The sequence below is a fragment of the Pongo pygmaeus genome, chromosome 10, assembly GCF_028885625.2.
Source record: "Pongo pygmaeus isolate AG05252 chromosome 10, NHGRI_mPonPyg2-v2.0_pri, whole genome shotgun sequence".
Classification (NCBI taxonomy): domain Eukaryota; kingdom Metazoa; phylum Chordata; class Mammalia; order Primates; family Hominidae; genus Pongo; species Pongo pygmaeus.
This window is the reverse complement of record NC_072383.2, coordinates 3,571,206-3,590,748: the sequence shown is the minus strand read 5'-3', so window position 1 is coordinate 3,590,748 and position 19,543 is coordinate 3,571,206. Positions and strand designations below refer to the sequence as shown.

General features: G+C 48.3%; 1 protein-coding gene across 1 annotated transcript in view; it reads right to left on the bottom strand.

Moving 5' to 3' along the window:
* PRMT8 (protein arginine methyltransferase 8) overlaps positions 1–19,543 on the bottom strand; it is a 96,590-nt gene that overhangs the window by 36,218 nt on the left and 40,829 nt on the right. The window contains exons 2-4 of the mRNA XM_054444597.2: positions 16,964–17,149; positions 7,649–7,804; positions 4,021–4,084 (exon numbers count right to left, since the gene is read on the bottom strand). Coding sequence (XP_054300572.1) covers positions 4,021–4,084; positions 7,649–7,804; positions 16,964–17,149 — 406 coding nt within the window. The remainder of the gene's footprint in view (positions 1–4,020; positions 4,085–7,648; positions 7,805–16,963; positions 17,150–19,543) is intronic.

Below are 19,543 nucleotides of genomic sequence, written 5' to 3'. Positions count from 1 at the left end.
GGGCTCAGGGATGAGACTCAGGACCACTGAAAGGACATCTGATCCTGCTGTGCCCGCAACACAGCCTCCCCTCCCAACAGGCTTTCAGGCTCAGCAGCACTCCTGGTGCTTCTGCATCCACACAAACACACCTTAGCAAAGGGCACAGGAACAAAAGCCCAGGCTCAGTCACCCACCTCTCCTAGCCTCAGTTTCCACACCTGTTAATGGGGAAAACCATTTGCCCTATTTAACAGGTTGGGGAGAAGGATGCCAGGCTGTGTCACCCTCGCAGAGGAAGAATCGACCAGTTTTCTTTATCTGTCTTTAGTAAGCAGATAGGGAGCCTGGGTCAAGCACTTCTCTGAGGAGGGCACAGAAGAGACCCAGCTCCGCTGGGTGAGCCAAGAGAGGCTGGACACCAAGGCAGAGGCCAGGGGGTCTGAGCAGCATTCCCTTACTTGGGCCTCAGGATCGCAGCTCCACTTGTGGCCACTACAGATGCTGCCCGACCATTGCCCCAGCCTTTGTCACAACCACCACCGCCCTTCCCCGCTTCCTTTCTGGCCCAGCTTTGATCCCACAGTCCATCACTGTCATCAACTTCTGCCTCCCCCCCCCTCTGCTGCATGCTCCCAGCAAAGCCCTGATCCAGGCAACCTTTCACTCCAATCGTACTCGAGCTCCTGAGAGTGGTAAGGGAAAGATCACACAACAGCGAGGATGGGACTCACTGCACCTCTATGGTCACACATCTCTACAGGCATCACACGCATCGCAGCAATCCTCACTCCCCCAGCCTGTCTGCTGCCCTCCGTCCTTCCCTCCCAGTCCAGGACTCACCTCCTTTCACCTTCTGTCTTTTTGGCATGCAACTGTCTCATCCTTCACTAAGCAAATGAAAGCAGCAAAACAAGGGCTTCCCACCACTGGCACCTCCATCTGGACCTACACTCCCCACTTTCCCCCACTTCTATGGCTGAAATGTCCCTACCCCAAGGCAAAGGCCGCCTCTCCACCTCTGCAAGGCAAAGAACACCCCACCACCTGTGCGAGGAAAGACCACCCCTCCACCTGTGCAAGGCAAAGACCACCCCTCCACTGGGCAGGGCAAAGGCCACTCCTGACACACACACCTTACCTTCTCAAGGCCTTTGCTGCTGAATTTACTTTTTCCTGCATCTGCAATTTTTCTCTGTCCCTCTACTACACCAGTGAATCACACACACATTTTCATATCTCCTATTCCTTAAAAAAAAAAAAAAACTTCTTCCCTTAATGCCACCTTCCTTTACAGCTACTGTTCCATTTTTCTATTCCCATCATTTCTGGTCCTTGACTCACAGTCCTTCCTGAACCTACTCTAACTGGATTTCTCTCCCAGCCCCACATTGAGCCTGTGCTTGTTAAGAGCGCTGGTAACCTCCATGTGGCCAAAGTCAATGGTGGTCACTTCTCTGTTCTTACCGGACCTGATCCCTCCGCATTCCCTACAGTTGAGCATGCCCCTCTCCCTGGGCTTCATGGTCCTCCTCTCTCCTGAATGCCCTTCAACCGACTGCATCTTCTCTACCTCTTTGCTGCCCTTCTCCCCTGCTTGACCTCCGAATGTTGCCGTGTGGTGCCCTAGAGCCCCATCTTTGGCCCATTTCTTTCTTCTAGCTACACACCATCCCTAAGTGACCTCATCCTGTGGCTTTAAATACCACCTATAGGTGGAAGTCTCCTGGTCTGGCTCTTCCTGAAATTCTAGACGCACATATCCAAGTCTGACTCAACGCATCTACCTGGATGTCCGATGGGCATCTCAAACCTAACACATGCAAAAAGGAGCTCTTGATTTCCTTCTCACTCCTGCCACCCCCATGAGTATTTCACCTCCAGCCAACCACCATCCACCCAGTTGCCCAAGTCAAAAAGAATCCTTGCTTCTCTCTTTTTTCTCATCCCCGCACTCAATGCATCCTCAGGTCCTGTGCCTCCATCTCCAAGCATATCCCACAGGGATTACTTCTCTCCATCTCCACTGCTGCCCCAGTTCCTGCTGCAGCCCCTCTCACTGGAGCACTGCAATAGCTTCTTCCCATGTGTCTGCTCACACCCTTCTTGCTTGCAACTTATTCCAACCCATCCTCCATAGAGAAGCTACCTCCCTTGCTTGAAATCCTCCAACACACTGCAGCACCTGGAGAATAAAATCTAACCTTGTTTTCCTGGTTACAAATCCTATGTGATCTAGTCCCCTCCTCCCTCTCTGGTCCCTGTGCTTTCCATGCTCTGGCCGCACGGCATGATCTTCTTTGTGTTTCTGGGGCATGCCAAGCTCAGTCCATACCAGAGGCCTTTGTACTGGCTGTTAACTTCTGTCTGAGATTCTCTTCCCCTCACCTTTGTCAGCCTGGCTCCTTCCTGTCATTCAAATTTGAGCTTCACTGTGACCTGCTCAGAGAGCAGCTAACCTAATGCAGCCATGGGGTCTCTCTCCATCCTGTCAGCTGACTTTGTGATCTGCAAAGCACTTATCACCACCTTATATTTTTCTTTGAGTGTCTGCTTCTTTATTTATTATATGTAATCCCTGCCCCTAAATGGAATGTGGATTCCATGAGGTCAGGGACTTTACCTGTCTTGTTCCCTGCTCTGTCCCCAGAGCCTGGCTCGTGGTGGTTTGCAGAGAAGTTTATTGAGTCAGTAATGCTCTTGCCCTTGCAAAGAGTCTGCAGCAAGTAGGTCAAGCACCAGAGAGGACAGGTGGCAGGGCTGAAGCCACATGGACACAGATTTGTAGTGTTGTGTGCAGGCAGGTACCACCTGGGTCTGGGGACTCAGGTCAGACCCAGAGGGACGACAAGGCAGCAGGCACCCTCTAGGAGGGCAGAGGAATTCTGGCAGGTCAGCAGGGAGCATGGCAAGGGCTGCATCCATATAGCAAAGGGTCGCACAGCACAGACAGGGGGGGCTTAGCTGACTCCTCAGTGCCTCGGACTTGACAAAGCCCACCTGCCAGACCTCCCTGCCCAGGCTCCCTCAGGAGGGACACTGAAATCAGATTCCTTCTCAACCTGGCCTCTTTTTCCCCCTGCCCCAGCCCCCTCAAGAGAACGTCCTTCCCTCCCAGCTCCAGCCTTCCCACCTTTTGGAACTCTGCAGTGAGCTCTATCTTTTGGAGCTGACCCTTTGCAGCCCTCTGCTGCAGGCCGCCCCTGTCCCACTGTGGCTCAGCTCTCTCTCTGTATTGCAACTTCCTGTCTACCAGCTCCTCTCTCGGCCTCACTGCAGCCCCGGCGCAGTAGGACAGGATGCCTACAGGGGACTGGTGCCCTGTCTGCCTTTCTGATGTTCTCCCCAGCACTGAGCGCAGGGCTGGGGACTGCATCTAATCCTGCTGTCAGACGCAAGCTCCAAGGATGTCTCCTGATCAGGGACCCTTTCGGGTCTGTTTCCAAGATGGGCTCCAGAGAGGAGGGGCTGGGAAACGTCGCTGTCCATGGGAAAGGTGGGAGGGGAGGAAGGGAAGGGACGCCCCTCTCTATAATCAGACTCCAGCTGAAGAAGGGCCCACTCCGAAGAGCAGCCTCTTTCCCAAAAAAGCCCAGCAGTAACAGGGCTTGTGGGCAGTGCAGAACCACAGCCTGGGGTCTGCCATGATGCCCCTGGGCAGGTGGCAGGGAAAGACTGGGCTGAGGCTCATGGAGAGGGAAGAGGAGAAAGAGGAGGAGGAGGAGGAGGAATGTGGCCATTTTGCAGAACGCCGCAGGTTGCCCACAGCTGGGGACAAGCAAAGAGTATGGCAACTCAGGATTTAGCCACAAGCAGGGCTTGCCAAAAGCGGAGAGGAGTTGGCTGTGATCCTTAGCTGGCCTGGTGGGGGTGGGAACATCAGCACCCATGGCCGCAGTCCTGCTGGCGGGGGCCTCAGCTGGGTGCACCACCTCCCCAAGTCCAGGTGCTCTGCGCTCCTCCCGCTATGCCATCCCAACAAGAAAGTGTGAGCTTCCCGTCCCCTCCATCCGGGAGAAAATACTCAGAGGTGTGTCTTACTGCTGTCCAGGTGGTTGGCCTTAATGATCTTCTCTGAGTAGTCAGAAATACTGGAGCATTCGATCTGGAAAGGGCACAGGACAAAGGAGCAAGGCGTCAAAAAAAATCACAGCAAGACCCACACTGATTCAATGGATAGAGACGCTGAGGCCCAGACAGGGGTGGTGACTTGCCCACGGCTGCATCACAACTTTGTGGCAGATTGAAAACCGAAACCCAGCCCTCCCTCCTCAAGGCCAGCGGCCTTCCGTGAAATTGGGCTGCCTTTGCAAAAAGACTGGCATCCAGTCACCACCCGTGATGGAGGGATTGATCTCTGTGCTGGAGACTCAAAAGGGGCTGGCAGACCTCATGCTCCTAGCCAGCAGAGAATGGCAGGAGGCAGCATGTCCTCCCCACAGTGGGGTCGCGGGAAGGCAGATCCAAGCCAGAGTTGCGAGCCTCCCTCGACATGATCCACCCCACCGCAGCCCAGCCCTTCCAGGGTAAACGAGCCGCGTGCCAGGACGGGACCATCTGGAAAAAGCCAGGTCAGGACCTCAGGGCTGGTTTTAGATCTTTCTCTTCCCCTCCCACCCCCTACATTAGCTCTCGCCGCTTCATCTTTGAAAGAAATTATTCCTTTTAATTCAGACGTCTTTCCAGGCTCTCCAGACCTCCTAAGCAAAGGGCCAAGGTACTTGAGAGATGAGTGGACCTTCCCTGAGAGCAGGCCCTCATGGGAATGGTTGGAAGCCAAGCTCCAGCCCAGGGTTAGCGTCTCAGGCACACTGCCAGGGGTTCTGGACATGGAGGGGCAGCTGCCAAGAGCCGTCTTCACCTCCGGAGCCGGCCCTCTTACAGAGGCTGGCCTGTGCTAAGGCCCTGGGCTCTACTCACCTCCACACTTGGGGGCCCCTCAGACTACCCCCAGGCCTCGGGCAGGGACCATTCCCTTGAGAAGTACTCGCAAAGGGGCACTGAGGGAGTTTCTGACGCCTCTGGCCACGCCTTGAGGAAGGGTGAGGGCACCTACGGGGTCAGAAGGGGTCACTTGGTTAGAGCTGCATCCAAGGAGGCCGACTCCAGCCAGGGTGCAGGTCCCAGGAGAACCAGCCCTTTCCTGGGCTGCCAGGTCCCTGGCCTTCAGGCTGCACTGTCTGTGGGGTGTGATTCCCTCCTCTTCTTCCCCTCTGGCCATGTCATCATCTGATCTGCAAGAGGCGACCGTGTTGAGTGATGAGGAGCATGAGACCTGGAGCCGGCAGCCTGGATTTATGCCTGGCCACTGCCCTTCCTAACTGCGCCTCAGTGTCCTCCCGAGAGAAGTCGAAGCCCCCAATGCACGTGAGTGTGTGAGGGTAAACTCAGCCGAAGCTTGCTCAACACTCAGAGTGCAGGGCGGTGTCCTTCCCTCCTCGTTTTCCTTTCTTCCATCTTCTCCTCTTCCATTTCTTCCCTCTTCTCTCTTTACCACCTGTCTTCGCTTTTCTGATTCTTTTTTTTTTTTTTTTTTGAGACAAAGTCTCACTTTGTCGCCCAGGCTGGAGTGCAATGGCGCGATCTGGACTCACTGCAACCTCCGCCTCCTGGGTTCAAGCGATTCTCCAGCCTCAGTCTCCCAAGTAGCTGGAATTACAGGCGCCCGCCACCAAGCCCGGCTAATTTTTGTATTTTTAGTAGAGACAGGGTTTCGCCACGTTGGCCAGGCTGGTCTTGAACTCCTGACCTCAGGTGATCCACCCGCCTCTGCTGATTCTTTTCTTTTGTGCTTTCTACTTTGTCTTCTTTCTGCTTTTCCGGGCCCCTCTCCCATTTCTCTAGCTTTTCTCTGCACCTTTCTCTTTCTCTGTCTCCTCTCCATTGCTCTTGTCACATCTGTCTCTTTCTCTGTGCCTGTCTCCACTCTGGGACGATGGTCTTCCTCCCTCCCTCTCTCTCTGTCTCTCTCTCCCGCCATCTCGTCTCCCCACTGGAGGACAGCAGTGGGTGGAAGGGGGTCTGGAACAGGAGAAACTGTGAAATGAGCCATCCGGAAAGGAGCCCAGCTAAATGTGGTGGAGCCATTTATAAAAGAGCTGTTAGAGAAAAGGGCGGGAGGCAGACAGATCGCGCCAAGTCACCGCAGCTGGAAGGCGCCAAGTGGGAGCCTCCTCCTGACAGCTCCTTGGCTGGAGCCCCCGGATGACTCAGGCGCCAGGGACACCATGCTCAGCCCTGTCCCCCACCAAGGCCGGCACTGAGACGGGGCCTCCGTGCTGGGAAAGAAAGCACGTGGGGGTCACCAGAGGACTCACGTCCAGCTCTGATGCTCTGTGACCTCACTAAGAGCCTTGCCTGAGGTCTCCATCCTGGAGAGCCAGCAGTTACACCAGTGATGATGACATGACTTGCCCTTGGGCATCCGGATGGGCCCCTGCCCCCAGCAAGTGCCTCGTCTGAGAACAGCACAGCTTTTCCTGGTCAAAGCTGCACCTGAGGCAGCTTGAGGGCAGCCCAAGCTTCCAGAAGACCCTCGGCAGCCATGGCCCAAGGGTTTTCCAAGTCAGGCTTGGAGGAGGAATGCTGCCCTGCTGGGTGACTTAGGAGCAGACCTCTGGAGGCAGCAGGTGGCCAGGAGGATCTAGGGGGATCTAGTCAACCTGGGAGTCAGTGGGCGGGGGGGTCCCCAGGGCTGGCTATGGGATGGCCCAACCAAATGCATGGGAGCAAAGACCCACTGAATGCTGCTCAGGTCGCTGCGGCCTCTGCAGATGGGCCGGCTCACATGCAGACTGGGAATCTCATTGTGGTTTGACTTTCATTTTGACCAAGATGAATGCTTGTGCTCCAGCCCGGGCCCACTGCATTTTTCAAATGTCAGCCAGCATCTTGCAGCTCTTCTTTTTAGTTTCTTTCCAGCTCTGGACCTTCCCAGGCCCTCTGTCATCAGGCTGGGCAAAGCTGCCTTGGGAGAGCCAGGGGATAGGTAGCAGGCTTCCCAGAGGGTCAGCCTCCACATCTAGCCTGGAAACGCTGCCACAGCCAAAGCAACAGAATTTAAGTTGACCGACTTGCCCTCTAAAGAAAACAAGAAGGAGATGTTCCCATTATCTCTAGGGCCCCATCTCAACTATAATAATAGACATCGAACATTTGCCATATGCTGGGCACTGTTTTAAGCACTTTACATATGTATTAAACTCCTTTAATCCTCACAGTCACCCTATGGGCAAGGGACTGCTATTAAGCTCATTTTATAGATGGAGAGAAAGTGAGGTGCAGAGAAGCGAATAGTCCAAGGTCACATGCCTAGTGAATGGAAATGCAGAGATTCAAACCAGAGCTCCCCCGAGTAACCACCTGCACTGCCTCTGAAGCTGACCTTGGGGCTAAGCACTGAAAGGTCATGATGACATTGTAATGGTCTCAGGAAAGCCACAATTCCTCCAAATATGTCAGTGGTTGTAAGGATCCAGGAGCCATGCATAGGGGACAGGCAGCCTGCACCCCTTCCTGAGAGTCACACCTGATTCCTTCTACTCCTCCAAGGTGTGACCCCAGCAAAAGAGATGGACCAAATTTTGTACTTCTAGAAGGGCAGGTGGAGGCAGAGGGCAAGAGGCTGGCTCTGTGGAAGCCAGCATGCAGGAGGAAGTGGCGTGCTCACCCCAAACACCTTCTTGGCCCCTGCCTTGGCAGCAAACATGGAAAGGATCCCAGTACCACTCCCCACATCCAGTACCACTTTGTCCTTGAACACGTGCTTGTTGTGGTACATGGAGTTCCGGTAAGTGAGTGTCCGCACCTCATCCTTCAGCATTTCCTGTGGTGGAGGGAAAAGAAAGGAAATGTCAGTGAATTCAAGACACCTCGGATTACGCCATGGCTATGGGCCCCTGGACCACCCCAGGTGACCCTTCAGGAGACCCAATAATATCATCAGGCAGAGCCACAGAGGACAAAACTGGGGTAGCTGGGCCATGTGCTACCAGCATCATTCCAAACTCCCCCTGCCTTAAAACTCTACTCAGAAAGATAGCTATTCACCATCAGAAGAGAAACTCATGTTCAGACCTGGGAAAGCTCTGATTTACTAAAGGACCAAAGGAAAGATCAGTACAACACAGCATAAGAGATTTAAGTTAAACACGAAGCAGAAGTTTCTGTCATGGTGAGAGAATTGTCATTGAACAAGTCATTCAAAGAAGTTTTTGTGAGTGTATTTTGTTTTGTTTGCCTTTTTAAAAAAAAAAAAAAAAAAAAACTAGAAAATGTGTTTCTCTGTCCAGCATATCAGCTTTGCAGTGAGAGAGAAACAAGATTACTTGTTACAATGGACTCTGACCCAAGGAGAACATGTTAATTCTGTGTATGGTAGTGAGGTAGGGATCTTTGGCCATTCAAGGTATTAGCAAACACTTTTAACTATTTCATCATCAAAAGTATTGGGGTGATTTTTTTTTTTAGAAATCAACACTATTAAAATATAATTTGCATACAACAAAAAGCCCAGGTTTTAAGCTTCTGGTTCAGTAAAAGGGCTTTGACAAATGTATACCTGTGTAAGCACCACCATAACCAAAATCTAGAACATTTCTATCACCCCAGAAAGTCCTTCATGCCCTTTTGTAGTCAATCTTCAGCCTCTCCCAAGATGACAAATGGTCTGATTTCTATCACCAAAGCTTCATTCTGCCTATTTTAGAACTTTATATAAATTGTGCAACATAAAGTTTTTGAGATTCATGTATGTTATTACACAGATCTGAGGTTTGTCCTTTTGTTGTTGTTGTTGTATAGTATTCCCTTGTACGACTATACCACAATGTATTTATCCATTCATTTGTTTGTGGGATATTGGGATTCTTTCCAGTTTTTTGCTATTTATTCATAATAGCAAAGGATATGTTTTCATTTCCCTTGGGTAGATACCTAGAAGTAAGTTTCCTGGGTCTTAGGGTAGGTAGATGTTTAACTTCATAAGAAATTGCCAAAGAGTTTTCCAAACTAGTTGTACCATTTTACACTCCCACCAGCAATGTAAGAGTTCAAGGTGCTTCACAGCCAGGCACCTTAGCATTATTGATCTTTTAATTTAGCCAGCCTAGTGGATGCGAACTGATGTCTCATTGCAGTTTTAATTGCATTTCCCTGATGATTACTGAAGTAGATCTTTTTTTTCCATGTGCTTATTGGCTATTCATATGTATCATCTTTTGTGAAGTGCCTATTCAAGTCCTCTGTTCATTTTTATCTTGAGCTGTTTGTCTTGTTCTTAGTGAATTGCAGTTTATACATTCTGGAAGCCAGTCCTTCATCAGATATACTGCATATATATTGTGAATGTCTTCTCCCAATCTGTGATTTGCCTTTTCATTTTCTTTTTTTAAAGCAGTTTTAAATTTTGATAAAGTCCAGTTTTTCCATTTTTTTCATTTATGATTGGTGCCTTTTGTGCCCTGTCTGATCTTTGTCTGCCCCAAGTCACAAAGACACTCTCCTTTGTTTTTTACCAGAGTCTTTATGGCTGTGGCTTTTACATGTCAAATTAATTTTTGTGTATAGTGTAAGTTAGGGGTGTGAGCTCATTTTTTCTTGCAAATAAATGGTCCAAGAACCATTTCCTCCATTAATTACCTTGTCACCTTTACCAAAAATCAAATGGCTCTACATGTGTGGCCTCTCTGATCTATTCCACTGATATATAAAGTCAACACTGACTTGACTGCTGCACCTTTATATTAACTTTGAAATAAAGTAGGGAGAGTCTGCCAACATAGTTCTTTAACAAGATTCTTTTGATTTTTCTAGGCCCTTTGCATTCCTATGTAAATTTTAGAATCAACTTATTAATTCATACAGAATAGCCTCCTGGCATCTATCAGACTTGTATTAAATCTATAGATCAATTTGGGGAGAACTGACATTTTAGCAATTTTGAGTTTTATAATCCAAGAACACTTTGCAGCTCTCCATTTATGTAGATCTTTCATTTATCTCTGGAATGTTGTATAGATTTCTATATAAAGGTCTTACATTTCCATTCAACTATTTTATTTAGTTTTTCAAAAATTTTATCTTTTTATTTATTTTGAGGCTGGGTTACAAGACTGACTAATTTTTGTATTTTGGGGGTAGAGATGGTGTTTTACCATGTTGCCCAGGATGGTCTTGAACTCCTGGGCTCAAGCAATCTGCCCACCTTGGCCTCCCAAAGTGCTGCGATTACAGTTGTGAGCCACCATGCCTGGCCCCATTCAACTATTTTATTTTGTGGTACTGTATGTGGCATTTAAAAATTTTCATTTTGCAATGGGTTGGTGTATACATGACCTTGTATTTTGCAGCCTTTCTCCCTTCACATATTGATTCCAGTAGGGTTGTTTTTTTTTGAGATTTCTTTATTTTTCTGTGTAAAAAATCCTGTCGCTTGTGAATAAAGACATTTTTACTTCTTTTTTCCTATCTGTATGCCTTTTATTTTTTGGTTCTTTCCTCTTGCTTTATTGCCCTGGCAAAGACTGCCAGTAAAATGTTGAATAGAGTTACAGAGGACAGACATCCTTCCTTTGTTCCAATAATATATCCATTAAGTATAATTTAGGCTTTCTATAAATGTCTTTTATCAGACTGAAGAAGTTCCCTTCCATTTTTAACTTGGTGAGAGATTTTATCATGAATTGGTATTTAATTTTGTCACATGCTTTTTCATTTATTGAGATGGTATATGACTTTTCTCCTTTATTTTGTTAATGGGGTGAACTTCACAGATTGGATTTTAATGTTAAACGAACACTTTGTCATGATATATTACCCTTTTAAAATATTGCTGGGTTTTTTTTTTGCTAATATTTTGTTGCATATTCATAATTATGAGAAACATTAATCTGTAACTTTGTCTTACCTTTTCTTCGGTAATCAAAGTTATACTGGGCTCATTACATAAGTTAGGAAGTGTTCTCTGCTCATATATTTTCTGCAAAAGTTTGTGTTGGGTATATTTCTTCTTTAAATGTTTATTATAATTCACCAGTAAAACCATATATGCCTGGAGTTCTCTTATAGGAAGTTTCATACGAATTCAATTTCTCTAATTAGTAAAGGGTTATTTTAGTTTTCAATGCATTTTATGTCAGTTTTGACAAGGTATTTTTTCAAGGCATGTATCCATTTTATGTAAAATGTCAAATTTATCAGCATGACATTGTCATAATATTCTCCCATTGCCTGTTGAGTATCTGCATGATCGTCATGAGGTCCTTGCCTCCATTTATGTTATTTTAATTTGTGTTTTCTCCTTTTTTCTTGATTAATCTAGCTAGATATTATCAATTTAATTAGCCTTTTCAAAAGGCAACTTTTGGCTTTGTTGGTTTTCTCCACTGCTTGGTTTCTATTTCATTGACTTCTGCTTTCATCTTAATTATTTCCTTTCTTCAACTTACTTGAGTTTTATTTGTTCTTTCTCTAGCTTCATAAGGTAGAAGCTTTGATCATCGATTTTGTGCCTTTTTTTCCCCATAAGCATTTGAAGCTGTAAATTTCCCTCCAAATATTGCTTGAATTTCCGTCTCCAAATTTTAATATGTTGTATTTTCACTATCATTTAGTTTGGGATAGTCTCTCTTTCCTTCTGTGACATCTTCTCTGACCCATGGGCTATTTAGCAGAGTGCTGCCTACTTTCCAATTATTTGGAGATTTTCTGGACAGTTTATTGTTTTCGGTTTCTAATTCAATTCATTGTGATCAAAAAACATCCTCTGCATGACTTTAATCTTTGTTTTGTGACCCAGCAGAGGATCTATCTTAGTGAATGTTCCCACGTGCACTTGAAAAGAACATGTCTTCTGTAGTTTGGGGATGAAATGTTCTAAAAATGTCAATTAGCTCATGTTGTTTGATTGCATTATTCAAATTTTCTACATTCTTACTGATTTTTTTTTTGGTGCATTTGTGTGATCACTTACCAAGAGAGAAGTGTTAAAAATATTTAACTATGACTGGGGATTTGCCTTTTTCTTCCTTTAGTTCTGTAGGTTTGGCTCCATGTTTTCTGGAGTTCTGGGTACCACGTTGGGAGGCTTTGTAACGTTTCACCTCAGCCAGGTGGTGATACATTTCTCAAATTTTCTTTCTGTTATGTTTCCAGTTAGGGTGAGTCACAGAGGAGATTCAGGTGAGATACAGAAGGTGAAAAGGAGGCAAGAACCATTCTGAAGCCCAGCCATCACTTCCTGTGCTGCCCCAGGGCTGATATCTTTGATCTTATTAGAAGTTGAATAAGGTGGGGGTTTGGTTGGATTGAGTTCAATTCTGGCTTTAAATACTTTGAAGGTGAGCTGAAGCCTTTCCCTTTAGGAGATCTCAGACCAAAGACAACAAGACAGATGGTATATCTAGAACCAGGCATGGGGCATGGTGCATAGCAGGTGCTCAGTAAGCTGGAAAACCATACAGCACAGTGGTTAAACACACAGACTCTAGAGCATTCAAATCCCAAATTCCCGCATCGAGATCATGCCTCCACTGTTTGTGAGCTCTCTGACCCAGACCGGCTCTCAGCTGTCTGTGCCTCAGTTCCCTCATCTGGAAACTGGTAATAACATCACCTACTTCCTAGGGTTTGTTATGATGATTACACAAATGTAATAAGTTTCACAAAAATGCTAGTTCTGGCTCTTTGTGATAACTACAACCCTTTCCTTCATCCATGCAAGGAAATAGCTGAGGTGAGCAGTGAATGGAGGCAAAATAACGACAAAGGCTGCAGAAATGTTTCAATCATAACCACAGTTAAAAGTCTGAACTGCCTTTAGTAGATGGAACTGGATTGGCTGAGTACCTCCGGAGAGCCTGTTCGTCCAAACTGCACCATTTTGTAAGCTCCCAGCTATTTTGCAGACCTTGGTCAAAGTGAAGCATTTCATGGGGGTTCAGGCCATGAGAAACATCCTGCCTAACCACTTGACCACAAGGCAAACAAAGTCCCAACTAAAGAAACATCCCTATGGTATCTTGCTGGGGACAAAGGTCCAGGGAACACCACGACGCCATCCTGCCGGAACAAAGGCCAGAACCGCCTCATCACGGGAACATCTTAATATCCTGCCGGGCAGCAAGCCATACTGCCCAGACCCCTCCCGCCCATACCTATAAGTACCCCCAGCCTGTAAGTAGCAGGGGGCTCTGGCATTAGGCGGTCCCCCACTTCGTAGGTTTTATGCTGGACATGAAGCCTGTATTTGCTGTCGAGCTGCACTCTTTCTGTGGGCGTGTCTTTCTTTAACCCTTGCTTTCCCTTCAAAACCTAACAGAGAGTATGTTTGCTAATGGGGAGACCCCCTCAGTGGTCACCCTTTAGTTCATTGCCTTTGTCACTTTTTTGGCCAAGTCTCCTTTCCTGGAGGTCCCAGACCCCAGGAGTTAGGTTGGAAGGTACAAGTTCTGGGAGAACAGAATTAGCAAGGCTTCCCCTACCTGACTTGCCAAAAGAAGAGGTCCTCTCTCCCCTTCCTGGGAGAATAGCCCAAAGAACTCCCAACCAAGACATTTCAGGAAGGAACATGCCACCCTGTGGAAAACAGTTCCCAGCCTCTAGCTGTGGATTCATTTGTGTCCCGGCTTTCCTGCCTATTAAATACATGATGGCCCATTGATGAATTGTTGGGAAACAAGGCCCCAAAGAGTCTGTTTCAACAGAACCTGCAGCAAGAGTGTCAAAGGAAGGGAGCTGGCCGGGAGTGGGATTGGCACCCAGAGTTCAGGGTGCTGGAGGGACAGCCGCATTGGCAAGGATTCTTCTCATGGCTGAGGCACCAAGCCCAGTGCCGACTGTTAGAGACACTGATATTTCAGAGCTGGGATCTGGGAGGTCATGGAGCCTACCATCTCCTCTCTAGGTGGTAGCCTCAGGAAGCACACATCTTCCACTTCAGCTCCTGTTCAAGATTCCATTCTTCCCAGAGATGCCTAAATTGGAAGGCCAGGGCCTTCCTCTCACTAGCCCCTGCCCTCTGGCGGCTGGGAACAGAGTTGTCTCTGAATGGAGCGTGGGATGAGAACAGAAATGTCCAGAGTCACCCCCTGCTGTGCTCTCCAGCCCCAATAGTCCCCTGTACTCAGCATTTCTTGTTTGTATTTACAGATTAATCAAACCCAATCCAACCGCACCATGTTTCCTCAACACTCACTGATGGCTATTAATCAGCAGGCCGGTGGTGCTGCTCCCCACCGTGTGAGCGTCTTGTTAATGATGGGGAGAAGACTGCCAAATGGCCAGCGTGGCTCCAGATGGATGCAGAAATATGGGTCTTGCCCAGACCAAGGAGGCAAGGGCATCACCATGATCCGTCTGGCATGGAACAGAGATCCCTGGTGCTTGATAACAAGAACTGGGCAGGCCTTCTCTCTGCGAAGAACAGTGTTAAAAGTTCTTCCACGTGCCCCCTACCTGCTTTCATGCAGATGATCTGGGAAACTGAAAACAGGGTAAAAGGAGTCCTCAAGGGGGAAAGAAGGTTACCTAGCTGTTCCTGCATTAAAGGACCTATGAGATTGTCTATAGCAGCAGCAGGAGGGATTTAAGCTAGATGTTCAGAAGTATTTCCCGATGAGAAGGCTGCTAAGCACTCTCCCAGGACAGGAATGTGATCTATGACTCACAGGTCTTTTACTCTAAGTCCCCTGCTCAGCCTGCACTATGTTTATATATAGGCATGCACAAGCTTGACTTTTCCATCAGTACACACAATTGAGGGAACCTGGTCTAGTATTTATTTGGTGAAACTTGGTGTCCTCTCCCCTGGGTGCTGGGTCATGGTGCTGACCAGGCATCGCCTGAATGACTGGATTAGCAGCCATGTCAACAAGCCTCTGCTCTCCAGACAATGTGCCAAGCTGTAGGTAACAGGCTGGGGACACCAAGTCCCAAAGGAATTATAGAGATCAGTAATAACCTAGTGGAGCACACTCTAAATGCCAAAGGTGTGGCTCAGCAGGAACCTAGCAACTCAGAGGGAGGTGTCCAAGAAGCCGATCATGGAGGCTCCGAGTGGGGAGGGGAGCCTGCAGACCTGGCTTGAGGTGCACCTCATGGTTGTTTGGTTTCTAATGGGGGAGTTTTGGGCAGGCCCAAGAGGAGACATTTTGGGGTCCCTGGAACTGCTCTCTTTTCCCAAGAATCTGTCCTGAAATGGGTACCCAGAGCCACAGGCCTGTTAGAACTTGTCACATGGAGAACATGACTTTTAATTAAGGACAAGGTCTTGAGGAAGGGGCCTTTGCAGAGTCTCTTTTGTCCCCCAGAGCCTCTCACAGGCCACGGACAGGGCTCCAGGGATCCCTACCCCAATAGAGAGCAGGGTCAAGGAAGGTGTAAGAGTTCACCCATCTGTCCTGAGATGGCATTTTATCTCCCAGGAGCTGCAGGCTCAGCTGCCCAGGCCCTCCTGGGCCAGGACCTTCTGGACTGAACACAGGCCCCAGTCCTCCTCCCCTCCAGGCCCTGGCTTAATGGTTTTACATAGTTAGCAGTTCTAAGGAACCCAAACCTTAAGCCTCCCTGGATTAAATGAGGCTGAGCCCCTGAGTCTAGAAGTAACTGAGGGGCCTCCTTCCACCCTCTACCTCCATGTGGGGCTGCAGAAGAACCAGCAGGAACAAATATGGCAATTTAATTTTTACAGTTTCCAGATGGAAAGAAAGAAAACTTGTTTTAAGGGCTGTATGGCATGATGGTTAGGAACAAAAGGTGAAGGTTTGATTGCTAGCTCTGCCATCTACTAGCTTGTGGCCTTTCTCACACACACACACACACACACACACACACACACACACACAAAACCGTCAAGGATGAATGAGGGTTGATTTGATTCCTAAGGGCCTAAATCATCTGAAGAATGGGGATAAGCAATAACACCAACTTTGCAGGATTGACCTGAAGAATAAATGAACCAATAATATAAAATGCTTGGAACAACACCAGCATGTAGTAAGCGCTAAAACGAAACAAACAAACAAAAGAGCTGGCTATTATTACTAAACACCCTTCCGGCAATGACAGGGTCATCATTTCCACATAGGAAGAGTTTACAGCAGTGCGTACGTGGAAGGAAGATCTTCAAGACTTGTTTTGAAAACAGATTTGCATAGCAAGCAAACTTTTGTTCCTTTTTCAATTTTTTGTTTACACTGCAAGAGGATCACAGACATATTTTCTTCATAGAGTTTAAATGAAATGATACGTATAATGTGCTTAGAACTGTGCCTGTCACTTAGTAAGCACTCAGTAAATCCTACTTGCTTATTTGGGGTGGCTGGAGAGAGTGCTGGAGATTATAATGAAAGATATACAGTAGGGGCACCATTAGGTCCCCACTATAGCCAGGATGACTCTTGTTAGGAGGCTCTGTTCTGTTGCATAGTCAGCATTAGTCTTCCCTGCTGTGGTGTAAGACTGGCATTTAGACATAAGAATTTCCAGACAATCAATCAGGGTGTCAGACCTGGGCCAAGCTCCCAAGAAAGCTTCCTGCAGCTCTTCCCCCGGAGGTGCTCATTGGTCTAAAGAATGCACATCATGACCTCTGAAAGGTCCTTGCTGCCTCAGGACTCTGACTGCAAGCATTTGAGCTCCTGGTCCAAAGACCAGCGCTATCCAACCCACACTGGATGAGCTGGGTTTATGGCTGGGGAGAGACACGGGAGCTGGAATGTAAAACAAACGGACCGTAAGCACCTTATGTGCTCTCTTTGGCCATGGAGCATACAGACACACAATTTCGCCTGCTCCCCTGCTCCAGGCCTGGCCTGGCCCCCTCCCAGAGGGGCCCTCTGGATTGGAGAAAGGGTCAGAGGACTCAGGGACACTGGGAGCACTCACTTTACCATGGTAAGGAGTTGAACACACTGTGCTGCCTCTGAAAACAATAGAACAGCAGAGTCAACCTCGCCCCATTAGCCACCCACTCGGGACACTTTACCTCGTGGATCCCAAAGTGGGCGTAGGAGTCGAAGTAATAATCTCTCGAGGTCATCTCCTCTGGGTTCAGCAGCTTGGACATCTTGCCCCGTCCCGGGCAGCTGGGTTGAGTGGACACATGATGGACGCATTGCACGGGCTTAGCAGGGACGACGGGCTGAGGGGGCTGGGAGGGGGGGCTGTTCACCTGAGGGGAAAAGAAGGGGGTCTGGTGTTAGGAGAGACAACGGGGTCCTGCCCTCGGGGGCTTGTGGTCCTCTTTCCTTCCCCCTCCATGAGCCCGGTCTCAAGCAGCCACAACAGCCCTTCCTGAAAGGGAGGTAGGTGAGCCCTTCCAGCTCCCGGCAGTTGGGCTCATGGCTGTGATCTGCCCAGAGATGGCAGTCCACTGAGGAGCCACGCAGACCTAGATTTCACCCACTTTCAGCTCTTATTAGCTAGGTGACCTGAGCAATGCAGGCCTCAGTTTCTGTATCTGTGAAATGGGGAAAATAGTATCTTCCTTTGGAGGCAAATAGGAAACATTCAATAAAAGGAAAGATGCATAGCACAGCATGGTGCCTGAGAGTGTAGATTCCGGAGCTGAATCCCAGCTCTGCCATTTCCTAGCTATACAACTTTGGGCAAACTTATGAACTTCTCAGTGCCTCAGTTTCCTTTTCTCTAAAATGGGAATAAAATGGTCCTTGCCCCCTAGAGTTGTCCTGAGGACTAGACAAGTTTGTATTTCAAAGTGCTTAGAAAAGGTCCAGGCATATAGTAAGAGTTTGTTAGAGGAAACGAAGTCCCACGTGCATCCTCAGGAACGTGAACCCATGGGCTTCTCTCCACTCAACAGGCAGCATCAAGCTAGAAGAGGATACGGCCCCCAAAATGCAGATGTCTTAGGTTCTGGTGTCTCCTACCTGTTGTCTTGCCCCCTAGTTTCTGATTCACAGTTCTACCCTGAATTCAGCACTGTGGATACCCACACTGATGGCCTCCACACAACCAATTATTGCTATTTCTGGGTGCCCCGATCCTGAGGCCCAGCCCAGCTCTACACCCACTGCTGCTGCCCATCACTGTCTGCTCCCTGGTCCTCCACAGGCTAGGTGGAGCAGGGAGAAGGAGATGGGGGTCCACAGAGCTTCTGGAGCCCAGAGACAGCAATTGGAGCCCACAAGCTCAAACACTGCAACAGAAGCAGTTATGCCAGGAGACCCCCTCTGCCTGGAGTGCAGGAGACCCAGATGTACAAGGCACAGTAAAGGTCCCAAAGCAGGGCAGAATTAGAAAAATAAAAAAAGGAGTATTATCTAGTAGTCAGTCCTCTAGGGCTGGGAATCCAGGCTCCTGGGTCCTATCCTGGCTCTAGTAAAATTAAAAATAGATACTAGGAGGCAGATAGCAAAGTGGCTGAAACCTGGAGCCACACTGCCTGACTCTGAAACCCAGCGCTTGTTGGCTGTGTGACCTTGGGAAATAATTTGTCATCACTGTGCCTCAGCTTTTCCTCCTCTATAGAACACAAATCATAATAAAACCTACCTGAAAAATTTGTCCAAAAGTTTGGAGGAGTTAATATATGGAAAGACTTTAGAACAAGCTGGCACATAGTAAGTGCTTATGATTATTACATACATCATTCCTTATTCTATGTCTCAATTTTCTTGTCTGTGAGCTGGGTCAGCTCAGACTTACTGTCTCCTTTCTAACAAGGGAAACAGGAGGATCCTAGGACACAGCGAGATCAAGAAAGCCAAGTTATTTCATCCCCTCCATGGAATCATTCCGCGCAGCCCCCAGACTATTCTGTATCCAGGGCTGCAGGGGAAGTGAGCTGGGGGCAGTGGGATGGTCCCATTTTCCCAGTGTATCTAGGCTACTGCCCTTGGGAAATAAATAGACTTCCCAGTTTAGCAACATCAGATTTCAGGTCGGTGAGATCCCGGGCGGGCTGGCACAGGGGAGTGGGGCTGCCTCATTGGAATGCAGCAGGTGTGCCCACTCTCAGCTTGGGATGTTGGTCACGGTCTCTGGGAGGCTAAAAATAGACTGTGTCAAGTGCACACTCCTGTGCAGGCTGCAGAATCACCTCTAAAGCTGAAGAAGGCTCTGTGTGTGAAGCTGACCCCAATATTGACTCCATTTAAATATGTTAAGGAGAGGAAAAAGTCCGAGCTGGTCTGGGCGTTGTGCACAGTCAAGGTCACGGGGGCCTCCAGCACCCCTTAGCTGTCACTCCACTCTGGTTCCAAGGCTCCCTTTTCCATGTGCTTCCTGGGACTCCACAGGCTAAGACTCCCCGGAGGCTGGGAGTGGGTGGGAAACGGCAGTGGCCTGTGATCCCTGAACATTCAGCTACATGGGGTGTTGCTTTTAATTCCACAACTGCCTACTGAACAGATCTACAACAGCAAGGCAGCATGCAGGTCCTGTGGAAGAAACAGATGTATGGGAAGTGTGCCCTTCCAGGACCCTGTTTTCTAGATTCTAAGACCCTTATTGTCTCTGATAGATGCTGGAATAAGGTTTGTTCTACAAGAGAAGTTCAAGCAAATTGTTCTGGAGGTTCACAGGAAAGAGAATTCACTTTAAT